The sequence below is a fragment of the Falco biarmicus genome, chromosome 2 (assembly GCF_023638135.1).
Source record: "Falco biarmicus isolate bFalBia1 chromosome 2, bFalBia1.pri, whole genome shotgun sequence".
NCBI lineage: Eukaryota > Metazoa > Chordata > Aves > Falconiformes > Falconidae > Falco > Falco biarmicus.
In genome coordinates, this window is record NC_079289.1 from 113,743,918 (window position 1) to 113,762,937 (window position 19,020).

Consider the following 19,020-nt stretch of genomic DNA (forward strand, 5'->3'; position numbering starts at 1 on the left):
CATCAAAGTCTTCACACTCCCCAGAACATTTGCAGCTTGTAAATGAAGCGCTTGCAACTGGCGACACTGCAAAACCAGAGCAAAACCTATGGCCAAGGGGCAGGTGGGCAACAGAAAGGTTTCCTCTGCATTTCTTTCAGTGGTGGCATCGAGCCCAGAGCTGCGAGCACTTCACATTCCAGCTGTCGGTGCAGGTATTGCACAAAGGCAACATGAAAGTGCCAAGGCACTACTCAGACCAAGCTGTAGACTCCAGTCTTACCTCCCAGGGGATCAGCCCACTAAGGATTCCTCAGAGTGCAGTTTGCAGACAGACGAATGCCGCTTTAACTGCACAGTGCACAGAGGATGTAATGTACAAACAGCAGTGAAAGAGCTTTCTGAACCAAGAATAAATCTGGCCCATCCTCACAGCTTTAGCAGCCCATTTAATGGATTGTAGTTGGGTCATGCCAAAAAGGTGACTTTTCATTTCAGGAGCCGAATAAAACAAAAAAAAAAAGCAACACAGTATTCAGTTGATGTGAAACAAAATTTTCATCAAACCAGACCTCATTTATTTCAGGTGAAAAAAAAAAAATCCTTTGACACAAAACAAATCATTTCACTCCATCCTTTCCTAGTTGCCCATTTCCTAACCCTCCTTAGAACCACTCTCTTCTATTTTCTCCCACAGAAGCTGTGTCTAATTCTCCCGTCAAGACCTCTCACCACTCCTGGTGAGCTGAAATGGGGGACTGGAGTTTCCTGGGAGAGTTCCTCGAGGAGGTCCACAAACACTCCACAGTGGTGGGGAAAGTCTGGCTGACCGTGCTCTTTATCTTCCGGATGCTGGTGCTGGGCACAGCAGCTGAGTCCTCCTGGGGAGACGAGCAGTCTGACTTCATGTGTGACACCCAGCAGCCCGGCTGCGAGAACGTCTGCTACGACAAGGCTTTCCCCATCTCCCATGTCCGGTTTTGGGTCCTCCAGATCATCTTTGTCTCCACCCCATCTCTGGTGTACATGGGCCACGCGATGCACACGGTGCGCATGGAGGAGAAGAGGAAGATGAAGGAGGCAGAAATAGAGGCTCGAGAGATGAAAAGCAACGGTGACACCTACTACCAGCAGAAGTGCGCTGCGGCAGAGAAGGCTGAGCTGTCTTGCTGGGATGAATCAGGAGGCAAAATTATACTCAGGGGCAGCCTGCTGAACACCTACGTCTACAGCATCTTGATTCGCACGGCCATGGAAGTGGCCTTCATTGTGGGACAGTATGTCTTGTACGGGATCTTCCTGGAGACCCTGTATATCTGCCAGCGGGCACCTTGCCCCCACCCCGTCAACTGCTACGTTTCCCGTCCCACCGAGAAGAACGTGTTCATCGTCTTCATGCTGGCTGTGGCGGTGCTCTCCCTTTTCCTCAGCCTGGCTGAGCTCTACCACTTGGGCTGGAAGAAAGCCAAAGAGAGGTGCTCCCGGTCTTACAAACCCAGCCCCAGCACAGCCCCCGGGAGACTGGAGTCTGCCCCGCAAGTAGAAAGGGCCCAGATGTACACTCCTCCACCAGATTTTAACCAGTGCTTGTCAAGTCCCAATGGGAAGTTCATCAGTCCCTTCAGCAACAAGATGGCCTCCCAGCAGAACACCGCCAACTTTGCCACCGAGAAGGTCCATGGCCAGGAGGATGCTGCTGGTGAAGGGCCCTTCATTAAGTCCAGCTACGTGGAGAGTCCAGAGGTGGCCAACGAATGTGTGGCGCCCGCCTTCCCCGAGAACTACTTCAATGAGAAACGCCGGTTCAGCAAGACCAGCCGTGCCAGCAGCAAGGCGAGGTCAGATGATTTGTCTGTGTGACCTGTCTCCAGGAGGGATGAGAAGAAGGAGCAGTCTCAGCACTTAGAAAAACTTCTGCAAAGTGGACTCCAGACTCTTACCACTAATCTCTCTCTGTTTTAACACCCCTGTGCTCCCTTTCAGTGAACATCATTGTTATATTGTAGACAGCATCTCTCACAGCTTAAGGCAGGGGCAGACACTGGGAGACAGGCACTGAAGAGAGGCGCCGATCTCAAGATGTGAACCTCTTGGCCATATTTTCATCACGAGACCCACAGGGATTGGAGACTCACCGTCCTTAGCCTGGTAGAGCACAGGTCACCAGACTCCTGAGGCTGCCCAGTGATACCCACTTCGACACTGTATCCACCAGACTGACTGGACCTCAAGCCCTTTGCATCTTCTTTGGCATCCAGTCAACATTTGCTAGATCAGCTTGGCAATTATACTGAGCTGAAGCTTCTCCCACCTGCAGGGACAGAAACACACCATCAGGCTTTCTGGAAGACACTCTCATCTGCTTTGTTTTCTCTCTTTCTAACCACCCCCACTCCCACCCTTTTCTCTACCTGAGCCCAGATATTTTATACGTTTACCTATACAATAAATCCTACTTGAATTTTTTGACACTGTGTATATAACTTCCCCATGAATGAGGATGTCTGTGGTCCCTCACGCACAGCTGCTTCATGTCTAAAGTTGGAATCCCTTCCTCATTCCTAAGTCAGCACAGCAGACTGGCCGCAGGGATATTGCTTAGATGACCAGTTGATGGAAATCAGGGAATTTTCCCAAGATACTTGTGTCATCCATTCTAAGCAAGACATCCATTAACAGAAATAGACTCTCCTGTGAGAACAGATATCTTACCAGTAAAAAAAGAGGAATTACCATGTTGAAACCAAATGGGCTTCCCCCCTTTAAAACTCATCTTTCAAGTAGCCTGAACGCTGCTGCAAGGGTGCTGCCAGCTGCCAGCTTGAGAGAAGAACATCCTTTGTTTATCTGCAGAAGAGGTACGGCCTGTGTCTTCTCCTCACTAACATAACAAAACACTTCAGCAGCTTTTGCAGGGAGCAGGAGTCCTCTCCAGGTCCTGCACATCACTCAGCTCTTGGCTGCCCTCTCAAGCCTGCCAGCCAGCACAAGCCCAAGTATTTGTCCTCACAGCAAGTCTTTGTTCTGCCATCAGGTCATCTTCATCTCTGCTTTCCATCCCTAGCGCGTACGGCGTAAGAAATCACCCATGGACCAATTCTTTTTACTGCTGTAGCCTTTTCAGAGCAGCCACCAGTGCCCAGCACCGCACAGCGAGCCCGGTGGGTGAGGTCCGTAGGCAGCTCCCGCCCTTGATACATTTTCTCGGTGCAGAGCCAACATCCCTTTTTTAAAAAGCTTTGCTAAACAGCTAAGCTGCTCCCTGCCATTTACCCTGTGCTGCCCTTTCAGACACAGACCACAGCTTCCCAGCACTGGGCTGTGGGAGGGAATGGCTGGGGACCAGCTTACGAGGGGACCGAGCCATCCTCTCTTAGGGCCACCGAAAGGGATTGCGAATCCTCGCTCCTGACACACGGTTAGCTTTGGTACAGTTCCCTGTACATATACATACATATTCACACACACACGGGGGGGGGGGGGAAACATTTTTTTGTTTGCAAGTTGTTTTATACATGTGTATTTTTTAATCCTGAAAAGACCTGCGTGCTCTCCTTAACAAGAGATTTTAGTCAATTGTGTCTAGGTTTCTCCTAATAAAGTTCTAACTCCATCTCTCCTTGTTGATGTTTCTCCTCTCACGTGGCTGAGAATGAGCTGCTAGCATCGACCAGGCTGCCCGCCAGCCTCTGCTGCTCAGAGATCACAAAAATTCCCGTTGCCCAGAGTGGCAGGGACGAGGGGAGGGCTCGGCCAGGGGGATAAATAATAAACATCAGGAAATGATTGATTGACTGGCTAACAGAAACCCCCTCCAGCTCCCCTGCCTGCCTCTGCATTACCAAGGAAGACTGGGAAGAACTGGCCAAAAAGCAGAGCCTCCCCCCTCTTGCAATGGAAAAGCTCCCTCCTTGCATCCCCTAACACACCTCTGCACCCAGACGGGCCACCTGCATGAGGCCAGCTCAGCGGGGAAAGGACAGCAAAAGCTGCCCCTGAGCATCTGATTGCCTGTCCATGGAGTAGCAGGGTCCTGAAAGGCTCTTTAAGAGGCAAGGTCTTGAAAGACATTGAGAATCCACAGCTGACCGTCTCTGCAAAGGGTTCCTGTGGGTACTCAGCTCACTTTAAGATGTAGTTGCCCAGCCCAAAGAAAAACCCTTTCTTTCCCCAGCCGATGCCTCGCCTCTGAACTTCATCTCTGCTCCCACTTTCCAACTTTCACAGGCTCCCTCCTTCTGACCTTGGATCCTTCTGTCCACCCAAAGGAAGTGCCCTTCTTTCCTTTCTCCACACAATCTCCCATCTCATGGGACTCTGCAGGCTGGGAAGGTAGAGACCAGTAAAGTACTGGATCCCAGCAAGGAGCCTGGGGGGGGGGGGGGGGGGGGGGAAGCATAAAGAATGAAACCAGAATTTGATGAAGACACTGGGACTAGGACTTTCAACTGTGTTAGAAACTGCAGGGACCCTTTCAGATTAAAGGACCCTTGGTCTGGGGGCTTTCAGCCCAGAAAGGAGGATGCCCCCTGAGCACCCACAGGTACACAAAGCAGCAAGGAGGCAGGATTAGCCCTGCAGGCCTGAGGTTTTTAACTGGTATGTGCACAGCCATGATCACGCCTGCCCCTTAGGGTGGCACCTTGCTGGGACAGTTGCGCAATGACTAAGTCAGGATCACTCCCCTCAGAAAACTTGGTTACTGAGTGACATTACTGTTTCATAGGGCCACTCAAGCACTACCCCAGGCCTTGTTTAATAAACTGTTCTTAGTTAAGAACAAGCAATAGGACCAAACTTTAAAAACTCTGAGCTACAGTTGCACAGCTGCACGCTGCATCTATACTCTGCTGCAGAGCAAGGTATAGATGAAAAACAAGGGTAAGGAGCTCCCTTATGCCATTTCAGTCCTCTGTAGTCCAAGCGTGTTCACAGGTGGTGTTTGGGTGATCTCTGAGACCACCGGAGTACAACCCAGCTCTCTGTCCCCCAGCCCAGAGGATACACATATCAAAGCAGATAATTTCCCTCTGCCACTCGTTTCTTAATGCCTCCCTGGTTCTGTATAACAAATGGGGAATATTTGACGGATGGATGTTTGCACTCGCTGACAGACCATAAGCTTACAATTCCTGGAATCCACTGTCAAGGCCGGCCAGGCTATCGCACCACGATAGGAGCACATTTACTTCAGCCAGAGAGCAGAGAGGCTGGCCTGTCATTTCAGACAGAATTTTTATGTATTGCTTTGTGCCAGACAGACGGATGGATGGACAATCTTATAGTTGTGACCTAAATCAACATTATATATTAAATTCAGCCCTTGGATAGGCACTCAGTCTTTAAATGGCAGTACTGCAAAGATAATGCTCTGGGGCAGGGGGGAGAAAATGTGGGAGCTTTTCATTCTGCTGTCATCCCCCCTTTCTCCAGGTCTTACCTGCAGGGTCTGCTCACCCTCTCAAAACTGTGAATTCTCCAGCGACAGCTGGAACTGACATTTAACAGATGTAGTGTGCCCAGTCATCTTGGTCAGCATACCTCAAACCATTTCAGCATCGCCTCTAACTGGTGTGTGAAGGAGCCAGAAGTCAGTTCTGGTCTGCAGCCTTGTGCTGATCAGCTGCCGAGCCCAAGATAGGAGAACAGAGAAATGTGTGTTTCAACAAGCTCTTAAAACAGAAATACTTAATCCTATAAAAGGAAAAGCTATATTTAAAAATACATAGAATGCCAAAACTAACAAAGTAATGAAACGAGACAAGGTCATGCCTGTAAGTCCCTCTCCCCAGACAGCACAGTGGGACAGCTGAGCAGGCTAAGAGACAAATGAGGGAGAAATTGAGAGACACACTTAAAAGTAATGGCTGATCTAGAGCACATGGGTCAAGCAAGTTGTTTCCTCTTTCAGAATATGTGAGCGAGGCAATGCTCAAGCAAACTCAAAGCTGGTAATATTTCAGACTGTTACAAGGGAACAGGTAAAAAGATGCCAGACTACACAATCTCTCCTCAAACGCTTTTCCACGAAGTGTCACCGAGGCCAAAGAATTAGGAAGACTCAAAAGCCAAAGAATAATAAGCGCTGCGTGTCGAGAGGAATGAGAACATGCTTGACTGGGCTGCAGATGGCCAAAGTACAAAGAATGGAGAAATTCACAATTCAAAAAGTCAGCGGAGCATAGCAGAGAGCCCGACCCGCAGCAACGGCAAGCACTCCAGGCCACCAGCATCAGCAGGAGCCACGGAAGAGCAGCATTCCTGCCAGCTCTGCTGCCTCCTGGGAAGCCTGGGACTAACACAGGCACGAGGGGAACTGCTGTCCCCCGGGGGAGCCCCCTCTGTCACTGCTCCCTTGGGAGGCTTTCAGCGGCAACGCAGTCTGGCCAAAAGGATGCTCAGGCTCATAAACAGCCTGTGCTCAGCAGGCTCTAACTATCCCAAGGGATTCTGGCACCTCCTCCCAGCAGGGTTACAGGAGGGGTGCCTGTGCAGGGCTGATGCCAGTTTTTGCACACATTCGCGAATAAAGCGCAGCGTTTTAGTGATTAGGTTACCAGCTGCAGCAGAGGTGTGGATGGACTGAGAATGAGGATGGAGTGTAGCAGCTTCTTAAGGTACACTTTTTAGGGGGAAAAGCTGTGACTTTGAAGTGCAAAATCAATAGCTTTGCTTTTGCATTAAATGTTCATTGCTTATATGGTCTAGACGATTAAAGAACTTTCTGGGGACCACAGGAATTGTAATACCATATAAACAAAAAAAAAAAAAGTCATGAAAATGTGATGACAAAAAAAGAAAGAGGATCAAATGAACTTCTAACACCCATTCTAGCCAAATAATGTAGAAATGCTTCATTTTTCCTACAGTGAACATTGGTTTACATTTTTTTAAATGAATTTGCTGAGACCACATTCACATACCACCACTGGCTTCCCACAGACATTTGAGCAATTGAATTTGACGGGCAACAGAGTTCTCAGAAAGCAAACGTCAGTCATGGAAACCTACATTTTAAATTCATACAGGCCAATATCCACCCCAGAGGCAGCTGTGTGTTCCTCCAGCCATCGGGAAGCACAAACAATATTGTGTTAACTAACACTGTCAATCACAAACCGAGCAATGCACCTCCACTGGAGAGTACGTGCAATAAATAGACACCAAAAGATGTTTTAAAGACAGTTGTGCATTAGATCAGTGATAGCAAACATCAGAGAGAAGCATGATGGTGGAAACAGTGGTTACTTCAAATGTGGGTTTAGGTCCCTTCCACTAGTCCCTAGGAGTCTGAGACATGGCTGGGAATCCTCGATGCCCACGCAGGAACCCCGCAGAAGGATGGATGTGGTTAAGGGGCACAGAAAACCCTGCTTCCTCAGCTGCTCGTGAAGCTTCTATGGGAAGGTTCAAGTCCTTCAGCAGTTTCTCCACGTGAACGCTTTCCACCATTGCACGCTCCCACACAGAGGGTTTCATCGCCCCCTTACAAGCCCCTCGCTTCCCAGGCACAAACGTAGCAAAAGCACTATGAAGGCACTACGGCGCCGGCATAAAACATGCTCCTCGTCCTCAAATGCAGTTTGTGACGCTGGGCTTTGTAGCCTACCTATTAGGGCAAAATCACTGGTCTCTGGATGAATAAAAGCAATCACACCACATTTTCTCTCAAAAAGCATTCCCCCAGAGCAAGCCAGGAAGCAAAACTCAGAAAAGCTGCAATATTTACGTATTCCTTTAAAATTATTTCTGGCCCAATGCCTGTAGGGCTGCTACATTAAGCCATTTTTATCACTCGAGGTGGCTACATTTTATCAACAGATTAGCCACTTTTTTTTTTTTTTTTCATTTCTTTATTACAAACTCCATTTGGCTGGCCCATGACAAGCTCCTGTGAGTCAACCGCCCCACTGCAACATTTGTAAGAGAAAGAGCAAGCCCCCTGCAGACCACTGTTATTTTTTGAGAGGACATCTCCATCTCCTGGGGCTGGACCACAGCAGCAAGGTGCTCAGGCTGGGGTTTGTGAGCCATTATTCACGTGCAGGAGCCCCTCTTTATAGTACGGTTAATTTTGATGGGAAGGGCTAAGACAGATGGGGCCAAGCCAGGCATCAGAATGAACTGTTAGGGACCCACACAAGAGTTAAATTTTCTTGTTCGTGTTGGACATGAACCTAACCCTAAAAAGGCATGTCAGCAACGGTCAGCTACATGATAACATAACGAAAGCAAAAGGCACCATCGAGAGATTTTTCTAGAAACTGGATACGGGCTGGTAGGGCATGACATTTCTGACAGCAGCCCCAGCAAAACCCAGCATTCTCATATCCAGCTACACGCAGGGTTTCACCAGAAATCATGTTAGCCACCAGCTCCTACCCTTAAAAGGGAATCAGATCAGCAGGGAGAGGCAAGCCTGAGGTCAGAAAACTGCTGCTATTTCTTTGGGTTTGTTTTTTAAGTAAATGTTGGGCCAGCTCTTCAGCCTGGGAACAAAGTTTGAGGTTGAAAAGTGTTCCTGACAGAACCAGTTTGATGGGTGCCAGGCTACGGGCAAGACATTTCAGAAACAAGTGTCTAAAATTAGCCATCGCTAAATCACGTAGTCCAATGAAGCCATGTTCAGTTCCCACCTTGCTTTTCTTCCATTTCAGCCCAGATTCAAGAGAGCACTTAGGTACACATGCATAGCAGAAATTACCATCACCTTCGCTGTATAACATGCACTGTCAACCCAAAAACATATGTGGTAGCTGGTATTTCACTGAAAAATGGATTTTTTTGCCATTCATTTTCCTCTCACAGTTCATGAGAACTCTTTTCTCACCGTTTTTTCATCTGTAATTAGGCTTTGGATTATTTTTTCCCCTCTGTGGTCTTGTATTTTCTTAGGATACAGTTACACTTTCCTCTCCATATTACTAGTTTCTTCAGATTCATTTCATCGTTGGCATTTCCAGAGAAATGCCAAATTTGAGGACTTTCTGAAACGTTCGTTAAAGTGCCCAGCCCTAAATCAACAACAAAGACATTCATTAAATGAAAGAGAACTCAGAATAATCCTCACTGATTCCTGACGGATAACTCTGACCACACAAGCACATCACCACTCCCAGCACAGTGAGGTACCCGAGAGCTTGAAGAGACCATCAAAGGGAAAACACTGAGATACTTTAGCCCTTTCCCTCTCCTAAGGTGTACTCAGGGCTAAGGTGAACAGCCTGCTTCCTATGGTGCAAATAGGCTACAGCTTTCCAAAGCACTCCTCCCCACGACCTACATCACAGCTGCCACCACCCTGCGCGTCTTTCGAAGCAAGCAGCAAGGCTGCAGGGCACAGACATACATGCATCGCATCACAACATCACACAGCCATACCATCCCAGACCCAGAAACCCAAACACGGCCGGGCCTGGCTGCTCCGTGCTTGCACACAATGCCAGCGCCGACGTTACCCCCAGCACCTCTGCACCACGCGCTGGCCTGCAATGGGAGTCTACAGCTTGCTCTATGTCACCTACCAAGACAAGGTAAGAAGCATTTTAATCCTAATACATAAGTACTAGCAACAGTGACAACATCTCTGACAACTGATGCTCTTCTAACAGAAGCCCTCTTATACTGAGAACTATTATTTTAATTAACAATTGAAAAGCACAGTCTAGGGATGAGGTAATTTCTAATTGTTGCAGTGGGGTTTAAAAAGGTATCACTGCTAATAGAAGTTACTGACCCCATCAGAAATTATGGGTTCAGGTCCTTTCCCCTACACTAAGCAGACAGTCAGACCAGACAACCCAGCATTAAAACCTACAAATCTGTGAAAAATTCACTGTGGTCAATACACTGCAGTTCATAATGATTATTTTTTGTCCACAGTGCTGCTGTTTGTTTCAATCCATTTAGCAATATTCATTAGCTCCCCACTTCAAATTAGGGTAATTGAGAGTAAGAGAACATGTAACGGTTTTTTACTAAGGGCGACGTGCCACATTCCCTTCCCTGATTCATTTGCTGACTCTGTTGACTTGCAATCACGTTTTACCAGGAATCGTTCTTCAGAAATGCCAAATGCATTACGAAAAATGTTGTGCTGTCCCTTTCTTACCATCTCACTATCACTAAAGATTTTAAATCATATGTTTCTCTTCCGATTTATTCTATTATCTTACAAGGGGAGGATATTAAACTCCTATGCCAACACGGTTTTGCCTCTGACCCTTTTTCATGGCTGAAACCACAGATATTGAAGCCGTAGGAAAACTCATGTGTGTCACCAATCCTTAAAATAAATACTAAAAAATAGTCTTACGACAAAACCGATGTTAACCATACCATTGCTTGGGATACTTCACATTCTTCCTCTCAAGGAATCTCAGTCACCCGCGTTAAATGACTCCCAATTGAGACATGAGAACTGGCAGCAGCATAAATACCCACGGAGCCCTGGCTGGTACAGCTGACAGCCAGCTGGGATCAGAATGGCAACAAAAGATAACACTGAGTCTGGACAAGCAGCTCAGGCACCAGTCTGAAATTTGGAGCGCCCTTGGGTTCCTACTCCAGCAAGTTTTGTGTCTGACAGCAGGCAAGTCACCCAAGCCTTTCTCTGCCTGAAATTCCCATCTGGAAAATGAACATAGTGGCCCTTGCCTCCTGCTAGGGAGGTGCCAAGCTCCTACAGGAATGCATGCCCTCAGATAGACAAGAGATGGGCAGGGGAACCAGAAAAAAAACCCACCTTTGTGTCCACAGGAAAATCAGTTGCAGAAGAGGACAAATCAGGATAAAAAAAAAGTTTAAACTCCATGTCTGGAGTGACAGTAAAACACAGATATGGCACTGTGTGTGCACCCAATGCAACATGCACAAAAGCAACACAGGACTATCTCCTTTTTGTAATAGCAGTGTTGTTGTAGCCATGAGGGTCCAGAACTGTCAGGCAAGACCTGAAGGAAAGGTCACATACGTCAGTCAAGCAGCTACTAATACAGTTCAAAAAACAGCTGAGCTCTTGCACATACAAAGCCTTCTGCATGTGCTTTGCTATCTCACAGCCTTCCTGGTGAGGCAGGGAATAAGCATTATCCCCCATCCGCCAAAAGATAATCTGAGTTTGAATGGCCTACTGAACACTGCATGTGAAATTACACGGACTTCCATTCAGCTCAGGTTCCCAGCTCTCCCTCCACAACGCTCATCGTGTGTCAGGACCCAGTTTCAAGTTCATTACCTTCATGTTTTGAATTAGCCCCTACCTGCTGCATACAAATGTACTATTTGCAGCTAACACTTCAACGGCTTTCAAAAACAGTGAAAACTCTCAGAAGAGATGCAGCTCGGTCCTTCCAGCACTGTTGCACGACTCGGGTTCCCAGGTGCTGTGCTCTGTTTTGCCATGGATTCCCGGCATCACCGGGGCACATCATTACATCTCCTCACAACACCGTCTCTCCTGGGTGTACACCAGAAATCACAACGATGCCTGTACGACTTCACTGGGGAATGGCACAGATTAGCAACTATGACCTACTTTGCACTGCATGGATGGAAGACACTATGGACATGTGAACCACAAAGTTAATACAGGATAACTATGTATTTCTTCATTCAAATCATCAGCTGCTGATTTGTAATGGATTTCTCTTGCTGATTGCACGTAATAGCAATATGCATGTCCTTTGTTTATGAATGTAAAAGACCCACGGTACACCTCAACTGTCTGCTAGTAGTTGGCACAAAGGGCATTCACCCTACAGTTCTGCAACCGGTATCAGACCCGATCTGGAGACTGCCCAGCCTCTGCCATAATTCAGCTGGTTTTGTGCTTCCTCATAGCTGGTGGAGGGGAGCAAAGTGGTGTTGGCTCCCTACTGATTTACACCATCCAGTGTCTGTGTCAGTCTGATATGCAAAACAGTTTTTCCATTTGACCATATGAAACGTATTAAAGAGACCTGCCACACATTTGCAATTAGGCACTGAAAAAGAAAGTGACAAGACTCAACGTCTGCTTTGAGAAAGTTCCGGTTTAGGCCAACAGAACTGAATTTCACAAACCTTTGGGGAAGATGCAGTTTTTAAAAAAGTGGCTTTTTTTCCCAGGATATGAAAGCTGCAGGACCGAGAATAGAAGGACGAGTTATAAGCCTTTCAAAGCAGGGATTTATCATGGAAATTCTGACAACCGTCAATGTGAGCAATGCCGCCAGGCACCACTCTCGATCCACAGCATCTTTCAAACCTGTCAGGAGTTTTTAGAAAGGGCTAAAAATAAATGCAGAAATGCAGCAATATATACACACACACATATATATACATATTATTGTTCGAAAAAGAACAGGTGGTCCTGCCAGCAGTGTAAACATAGACGACTCTTGAAAACAGCTAACAAACACCCGGCTAAGCAGCCTTTCCTAGCCATTCAAGCAGCACATTCAGAGCTTTCCTTGAGTTCTCCCAGTCTGCAAGCCACAATCATCTGGGATCCTGACTCTCTGTCATGACAAGGCCTGAGGACTTCCAAGCGTCTTGATCTCCTTCACCCGACGTATTCACACAATTCCACCCTCCTGACCTCCCATGGATTATTGCCCTTCTGAAAATAACACACATGGAACAGCTGGTGGGGCCAGAAACCTCTTGAATGTAAATAGCACTGGTCCCCGAGACGTTTATGTCCTCTCCTCTAGCTCCCCACCACTTGATCTGACCCCTATCCTCATATAACAAAGATGAGTATATACTGCAGGGGAAAATGGCTCAGGGCACTACGGACAGCTCAGAAGGACTGAAACGGCAAGCCTGGATGACGGCATGTTGAAACCCATCAGGTCCACCACCCGCAGGGAAGGCAAAGAAGAAAACTGGAAGCAGCCCTGGAGCCTTAAAATTTATCCTGAGCCTGCAGCAAAATAAGAGGATCACATCTTACCCCAGATTCCAGTTATGCCTCCCCAGCCCACCACAGGAAGAAGACTGAGGTCGCAGGGTGTATCACACACATAAATTCTACTGCTTGGGCACTTCTGCGTAGGTATGAAAAAGCATAACAGAACAACTTTGCTAGGAAGCCACTGTAAGGCTCAGCGTGATCTCCCCGTAGCTCTCTTACCCTGGGCGCTTAGAAAAAAGCGACTATCATTTACACTTCTACCATCTCCTTTAATTTCAAACCACTTGGTGTAATGCATATTCACAAAAAGCAAAGGAGGTGGTAAAGATTAAAAGCACCAAATGGTTAAATGCTGCCACAGGGAAGCATGTCTGCCACCGCATCAGAGCAGGACGCAGCATCTCAAACACTGGCAGCTCTCCCACTGCACCCAAACAGCTCCACCATGCAGACATGAAGAGTGCACCCGACAACAGCTTATCCAGCTTGTTTCTGGAGGTTCCTTCTTACTCCAGCCTTCCTTTGCGCAGGAAAAGCACTCTTTCAAAGTTGAAGAGAAAACTGGCCTGCTGTTATCCCAGAGAGGCGCATAATTGAGTCGGCATGATGCCGCAGACTACCAAATGCAGCAGATGGCTGTAGGCATCATCCAGTTTAGGATGACAAAGTTTGGACAAAAGAAAAACAGAAGGCAGGGAGTGCATCTTCTGTGCTAGATTACAGGGCAGGGGATGAACCTTCACACAATCGGTGTGTTGCCCACAGCGCACAGCCGGCTTCCAGCTCTCTTGCTACCACACCGACAATGACCAAATGCCCACACTTGGAATTTAAAAGGAAAAGATAGGGAAAATCATGCCGCCCTAGGCAAAAGGGACATGAAACAACTGACTCCTCGATACCCTGTTTCTAAAATCCACCGAAGAAAATCTTTGAAAATGTCCTCATGACACCAACTCTAAATGCCATGACTTGACTTCCAGGACTGTCCCACATAACCTGCAGCAATTCAGAAATAAAAATATGACCTGCAAGTATCGACAGACCATTTCACTGCTGGAAGGTAAACTGCTGATGTGAAAGCATGCAGAAAAGGAGACGAGATGCATAGATCTGTATGCCGTACCAGGAATGGTGCCTTGAGGGAGGGGCTTGGTCTCCAGTGGCATTTAGGAGTGTATTCTTGCTGATTCCACCCCAAAGGATCACAGAAATTAGGAGTGGAAACATTCTTTCCATTTCCCCAGGCGCCTTGCTCACAAAGCAGCTGGCTACAAGGTTCACAACAACAGACAGACTGGAGTACACAAGAGTGATACAGCTCCACAGGAAAGAACACAGCACACTCGAACAATTTATAAATAAATTTCTGCACTTTGCAAACACAATACAGTTTGCGTGCCCAGACTGACTAGTTTATAATAGCCACCATGGTCACCCATCCTTGCAGGACACAGAGACATCACCGTTAGCTCTACAGTCAGAATGGTGAAAGCTGTTCTGGCTGCAGGGCAAAGCGTCCTGTGACTCTGAACATGAATGCTGCGCGTATTCTTGCCCACGTTGCAAGAGTGGAGACCTGCCACTTACAACACCTGAGGCTGTGCTAGCCGTCGTCACTTCAAGGGACCAGAGCGAAAGCACCTGAATTGGACTCAGAGCGCCAGCCATGGCAACATTTTGGGATGGAAGGGGTAGTTGGAAGGGTAGGAAAACATTTTGTGCTAGAGCAGAGCAGCAGACACTCCACCAAAAAGCCGCTCTGGCAAGCAAAGTACCTGGCCATTAAGACGTATTCCGTGCACTCCATGGAGCTTCCCCAAAGAGGCACATGCCCCACAAGAGCAGGGCACGGAGATACCGTGCTTGCCATGAGCTGCTTGTGGCTCTTTGGGCAGTCACACCAGCCTGGTTATGCCACCACGCTCCTCCGGCAGCCAGCATCACTGCCAGCTTCCCAGAGCAGCTGCAGCCTGTGCGGTGTAGAGCTGTGGGAGAATGTGTCCAGCCCAGCCCAGTCCCCTTGCTGAGCAAAAAGCCCTCGGGAAGGAACCAAAGAAGCCAAGGCAATGTAAGTCTATTTTCTGACCCCTACCATTCAGAGGGGAAAAGCTCACCTACTTAAGGGGTGTCCAAATGCTATTTGTGTCTCTACTAGGCAGACATTTTATGGTAAATCTCCGATTCACACCACAGCTACAGCCCTTTGTTCAGGGAGGTGTTCACCTAATCCAATAAACATAAAATACTGGAGCTCATCAGGCTAAATAGTTTCTTTGGCAGGTATTTTTTAAACAGTATTTCCTTTCTATACATGTCGTGGAACAAAAATCTAATCATGATAGCTGGTCACACACCTTACCAATGCTTCAGCCACAAAATGACTGCATGGCTTGGTCAAACTATGAAACTCACCGTGACTCAGTTTCCTCTTCAAGAAAATCAGGATGAAAATGCAAACTTAACATACAGGAGTATTCTGAGGTGTCATACATTCGTGAAGCACTATAAAAAGGGAAACGACTGCAATAGTAATATTTTGCGAAGGTAGTAATCATTTTAATTTGGTTAAATTCCAGCCAGGAGGAAATCTGCACTCTGCTTTCAGAGTGGAAGGTTTCCTGAAACTTTCTCGTTTGTTAGAGTTCATTAACTTCCTTCAGTGGAACAAAACCCACCCACAGTGGCCACGGGATTAGCCTTCTGCTCCTTGTCTGGTCACAAAAAGTAACAGAAGGGTAAAAATAACAGGTCCTTTGAAAATGCTTTTGTAAAGATGATGCATATTAGAATAAATTTCTAACACAGTTGGACAAAGAAAAAAAAGGGCAACACCATTTGCTAAAAAATTGACAGCCGCCTGCTATTTTGGAGAGCTCTCCTCTAATTGCACACACCTGCTGTGGCATGGTATATTCTAAAATATATCTCAACAGTAACGCTGCTTGGCAGCAGCCAAGTCCCCCCAGGAGGGAGCCTGCAGTCCCAGTCTTCGCAACTTCACAGGAACTGGGGTTTTATTCCAGGGTAACATTTCAATGGACATTCAAATAAATTCACTGTGAGCATCTTTCCTTGTTCCACCTCTGCTCATTTCTAGCACATCACCTCTCACGCTCTTCCTCCTTCCCTCCCTCCCCTTAACTACTTCTTCCTATTCCCCAGCATCCTTGCCCTGCTCACCCTCCCACAACACAAGATTTAGGCTTGATTCCTCCATTTGTTATTTTCTTGGCTTCTGAAATATTTTTTCCTTCTCTCTCTGCTCATCATGCATCTGTGTTTCACACGCTCTAAGCTCAGAAAACTGAGGTAACCCTTTCAGAACAGCACTGCTTTGAGAAACACGAGGAGATCACCAAATCCCCCCATCTGCAAGCCCTGGTGGCCGCGCCAACCTCTTGCCACCTGCAGCAGTTCCTCCCTCTGGCCTTTGTGCACGTCACCATCCTCTCCCTCCTATTGCTCCTTCATCCTTGTCCTCCCCCACTCAAAGGACTTGCTTTTTATGGCCACGTTTTCCTCCCAACACAAGGCAAATTATTCAGTTGTTTTTGTCGCAGATTTCTATCTGTAACGTGGTATTTTGACTCCAGAATGGTTTGAGGTAACTTGCGCTTAAATCTGGCAAGCACTGAGCCACCCTGGTGATACAGGTTATAGATGGGTTTCCAGTGGGTCCCCCTGGGAGCAGGAGATCCTGGCTCTGCAAAGTGGACATTTACAGGCACGTGCGTTCAGCCTGCATGGAGCTTGTTTCCGAGCCTAAATGTCAGCTTGGCACCCGCGACACATGTATCCACACAGGACTCCTCTTTCTTTCAGGGGTGACCTCATGGGAAATAACCTTGTGTTTCTTTTCAGGATTTCTTTAATTGCCTGCAGTGGAAAAAATGGAAAGCAGGACAGCTGGGAGCCAGGGAGAAATAGATGGGATAGGAGGGTACGCTGGGAATAGGGACACTGTGTCCTCTCATCCTCACTGTCCCAGCTGGCCCCAGGCAGCACAGGCAGCCTACAGGCTGCCAGCACTCACTGGAGGTGCTGAGCTTTTGAATTCAACAGGGCCAAGAGAAGGGTCTCTGCTGGTGTAGAGTGCTGCCGACGCCAGGCCAAGGACCATGATGCCAGCCCTAGCGTTAAGCGTTAGGTATGGCTTTCTGACATTCACCCCCTGTGTCACCCACGGCGTGCCGCTGGCAACAGACCAAAGGAAAAGTGGCAGGAAGCATACAGATGCCCGAAAGCTCAGAGTCCAGGCAGGCAACAGACCACGCAGAAAATCAAATTCTTAGAAACAAAGGCAAGACCATCTGCAGAGGATGGGATGCTCCATCCTAGGGCAGCAACGAGGCGCTGAAGGGACTCCTTTACCCTTGCAACAAACCGCAGGCACTTTGCGAGCCCCCAGCGACACCAACTCCTCACTGCAGCATTCTGCACTCAGTAGCTTTCCTGAAGACCTCATTTACTGTAGACATCCTCTTTGGCCCAGTCTCCACAGCATTCTTCTGGTGTGCTGCCTTTCAAAGGCCACAATCCACCAGTTCCACCGTCTTGGGGAGTGCCCCAGCTCCCAACAGACAGTGCCTGCTTCCAAATGGGAAAGTCAGAAAGAGGGAGATAGCAAGTGCAGTGTGGTCAGGCCTGCAAATGTCTACAGAGAAGTTAATAAACTGATCTTTAAAAACAGTAAAATACCTGCTTGGTAGCTTCCACCAACGTGCCAAATTCCTGTAAAGCTTCCCCTGATCTCCTTGAAGACTTTAAAAAATGTTCACACCCTGAAAGATTAAAGAGAAATGGGGGAAGGCAGAGGATAAGGGTAACCAGGAAAAGGAGGGCACCAAGATCCATCAGCACAAGTAGGAAGCGGGGGGGGGGGGATTAATGAGGTCCTGGGTAAAGTAAGAGGTCCAAACCTGCAGGAAAAGGAGTACTGGAGCCTATAACATACCTAAAGAGGCAGGATGGCAGACAGGGGGGGACAGAGGAATCCCCGATGAATCCAAGTCAAACACACATGGTCTAAAGAACAAGCAAACTGTTTATCCCCTGATAAAAATATTACTTATGCCAGAGTACTGTTACCACCAGGTCTTGAACCAGAAGGTTCGCAGGAACCAAGGAGACGAGGAACCTGTTGATTGCTTCATAACGCCCAAGAAAGGCTTTAGGAAGCCTCTAGCTTTCACAAATAGGGCAGTTACTGGCCACTACACTAAAAAGATGCTAAATAGAATTGAAGTTAATTTGTAGAGTCACTAGTCCTCCAGATCACCGCCAGGAAAAGAGAAGCAAGGGCCTGAAGAGACAAGGAGCGGAACACGCACCTCCACGCATGGGGTTCACGTTCCCTCTGGGACAGCTTCGAGGAGTGCTGCCGGGGGGACCGAGGAGGCGGCTCCCATGTTACAAACAACCCTGAGGGCCTCCAGGTAACACCGGGTGACCCACACGGGGACCATGCCCTCCGTGCCTTCCCCCGCCTGGCTGCTGCGGCTGCCACCGGCCCTGCGCCGCGGTGGGAGGAGAGGCCAAGAGCGGGTCCGTGCCGCTGCCCCCTCCCCAGGGTGGGAGGAGAGGCCAAGAGCGGGTCCGTGCCGCTGCCCCCCCCCCCAGGGTGGGAGGAGAGGCCAAGAGCGGGTCCGTGCCGCTGCCCCCCCCCCCCAGGGTGGGAGGAGAGGCCAAGAGCGGGTCCGTGCCGCTGCCCCCTCCCCAGGGTGCCCGCACCTGCGCATCCGAACTGGAAAAGGCCGCGTTTGGCGAACTCACAGCAGGAAAAGACGTTATCTAAACAAGAACAAACCGCCGTTGCCGCATTTAGCGCTGATGGCAAGGCTTTGCCGGCAAGGTTAACGGGGCGGCCGAGTGCAGGCAGGGAGCGAACTAAGCGATGGGCGAGGAGCAGAGCCCTTCCCCCCCTCACCTCCGCCATGCCGTTACCGGGAGAGGCGGCGGGGACTGCGGGCAGGAACCCTTCCGCCGAGGGCACCGGGCTGCGCACAGGCCCCGGGCCCGGCAGGGCTGAGCCTCCCCCCGCCAGCGGCTGCTGACCGGCGGCAGCGGGGACCCTCCGCCTCGCAGGCCCCTTCCCCGCACCCAGCTCAACGCGGGCCCGGCGGCCTCCACCGGAGCGCGCT

General features: G+C 48.6%; 1 protein-coding gene and 1 long non-coding RNA gene across 4 annotated transcripts in view; one reads left to right on the top strand and one right to left on the bottom strand.

Moving 5' to 3' along the window:
* The window catches only part of GJA5 (gap junction protein alpha 5), an 18,986-nt gene extending 15,394 nt beyond the window's left edge, over positions 1–3,592 (top strand). For all 3 annotated transcript variants that reach the window (XM_056329250.1, XM_056329249.1, XM_056329251.1), the window contains exon 2: positions 677–3,592. In XM_056329250.1, coding sequence (XP_056185225.1) covers positions 730–1,839 — 1,110 coding nt within the window. In that variant the 5' untranslated portion in view covers positions 677–729 and the 3' untranslated portion in view covers positions 1,840–3,592. The remainder of the gene's footprint in view (positions 1–676) is intronic.
* LOC130144953 (uncharacterized) lies at positions 2,156–18,426 on the bottom strand. The gene is made up of 3 exons (XR_008820321.1): positions 17,579–18,426; positions 5,521–17,467; positions 2,156–2,290 (listed from the first exon to the last, which is right to left on the bottom strand). It is a non-coding gene; the product is annotated as an uncharacterized LOC130144953 (long non-coding RNA).
* Positions 18,427–19,020: the final 594 nt, after the last annotated feature.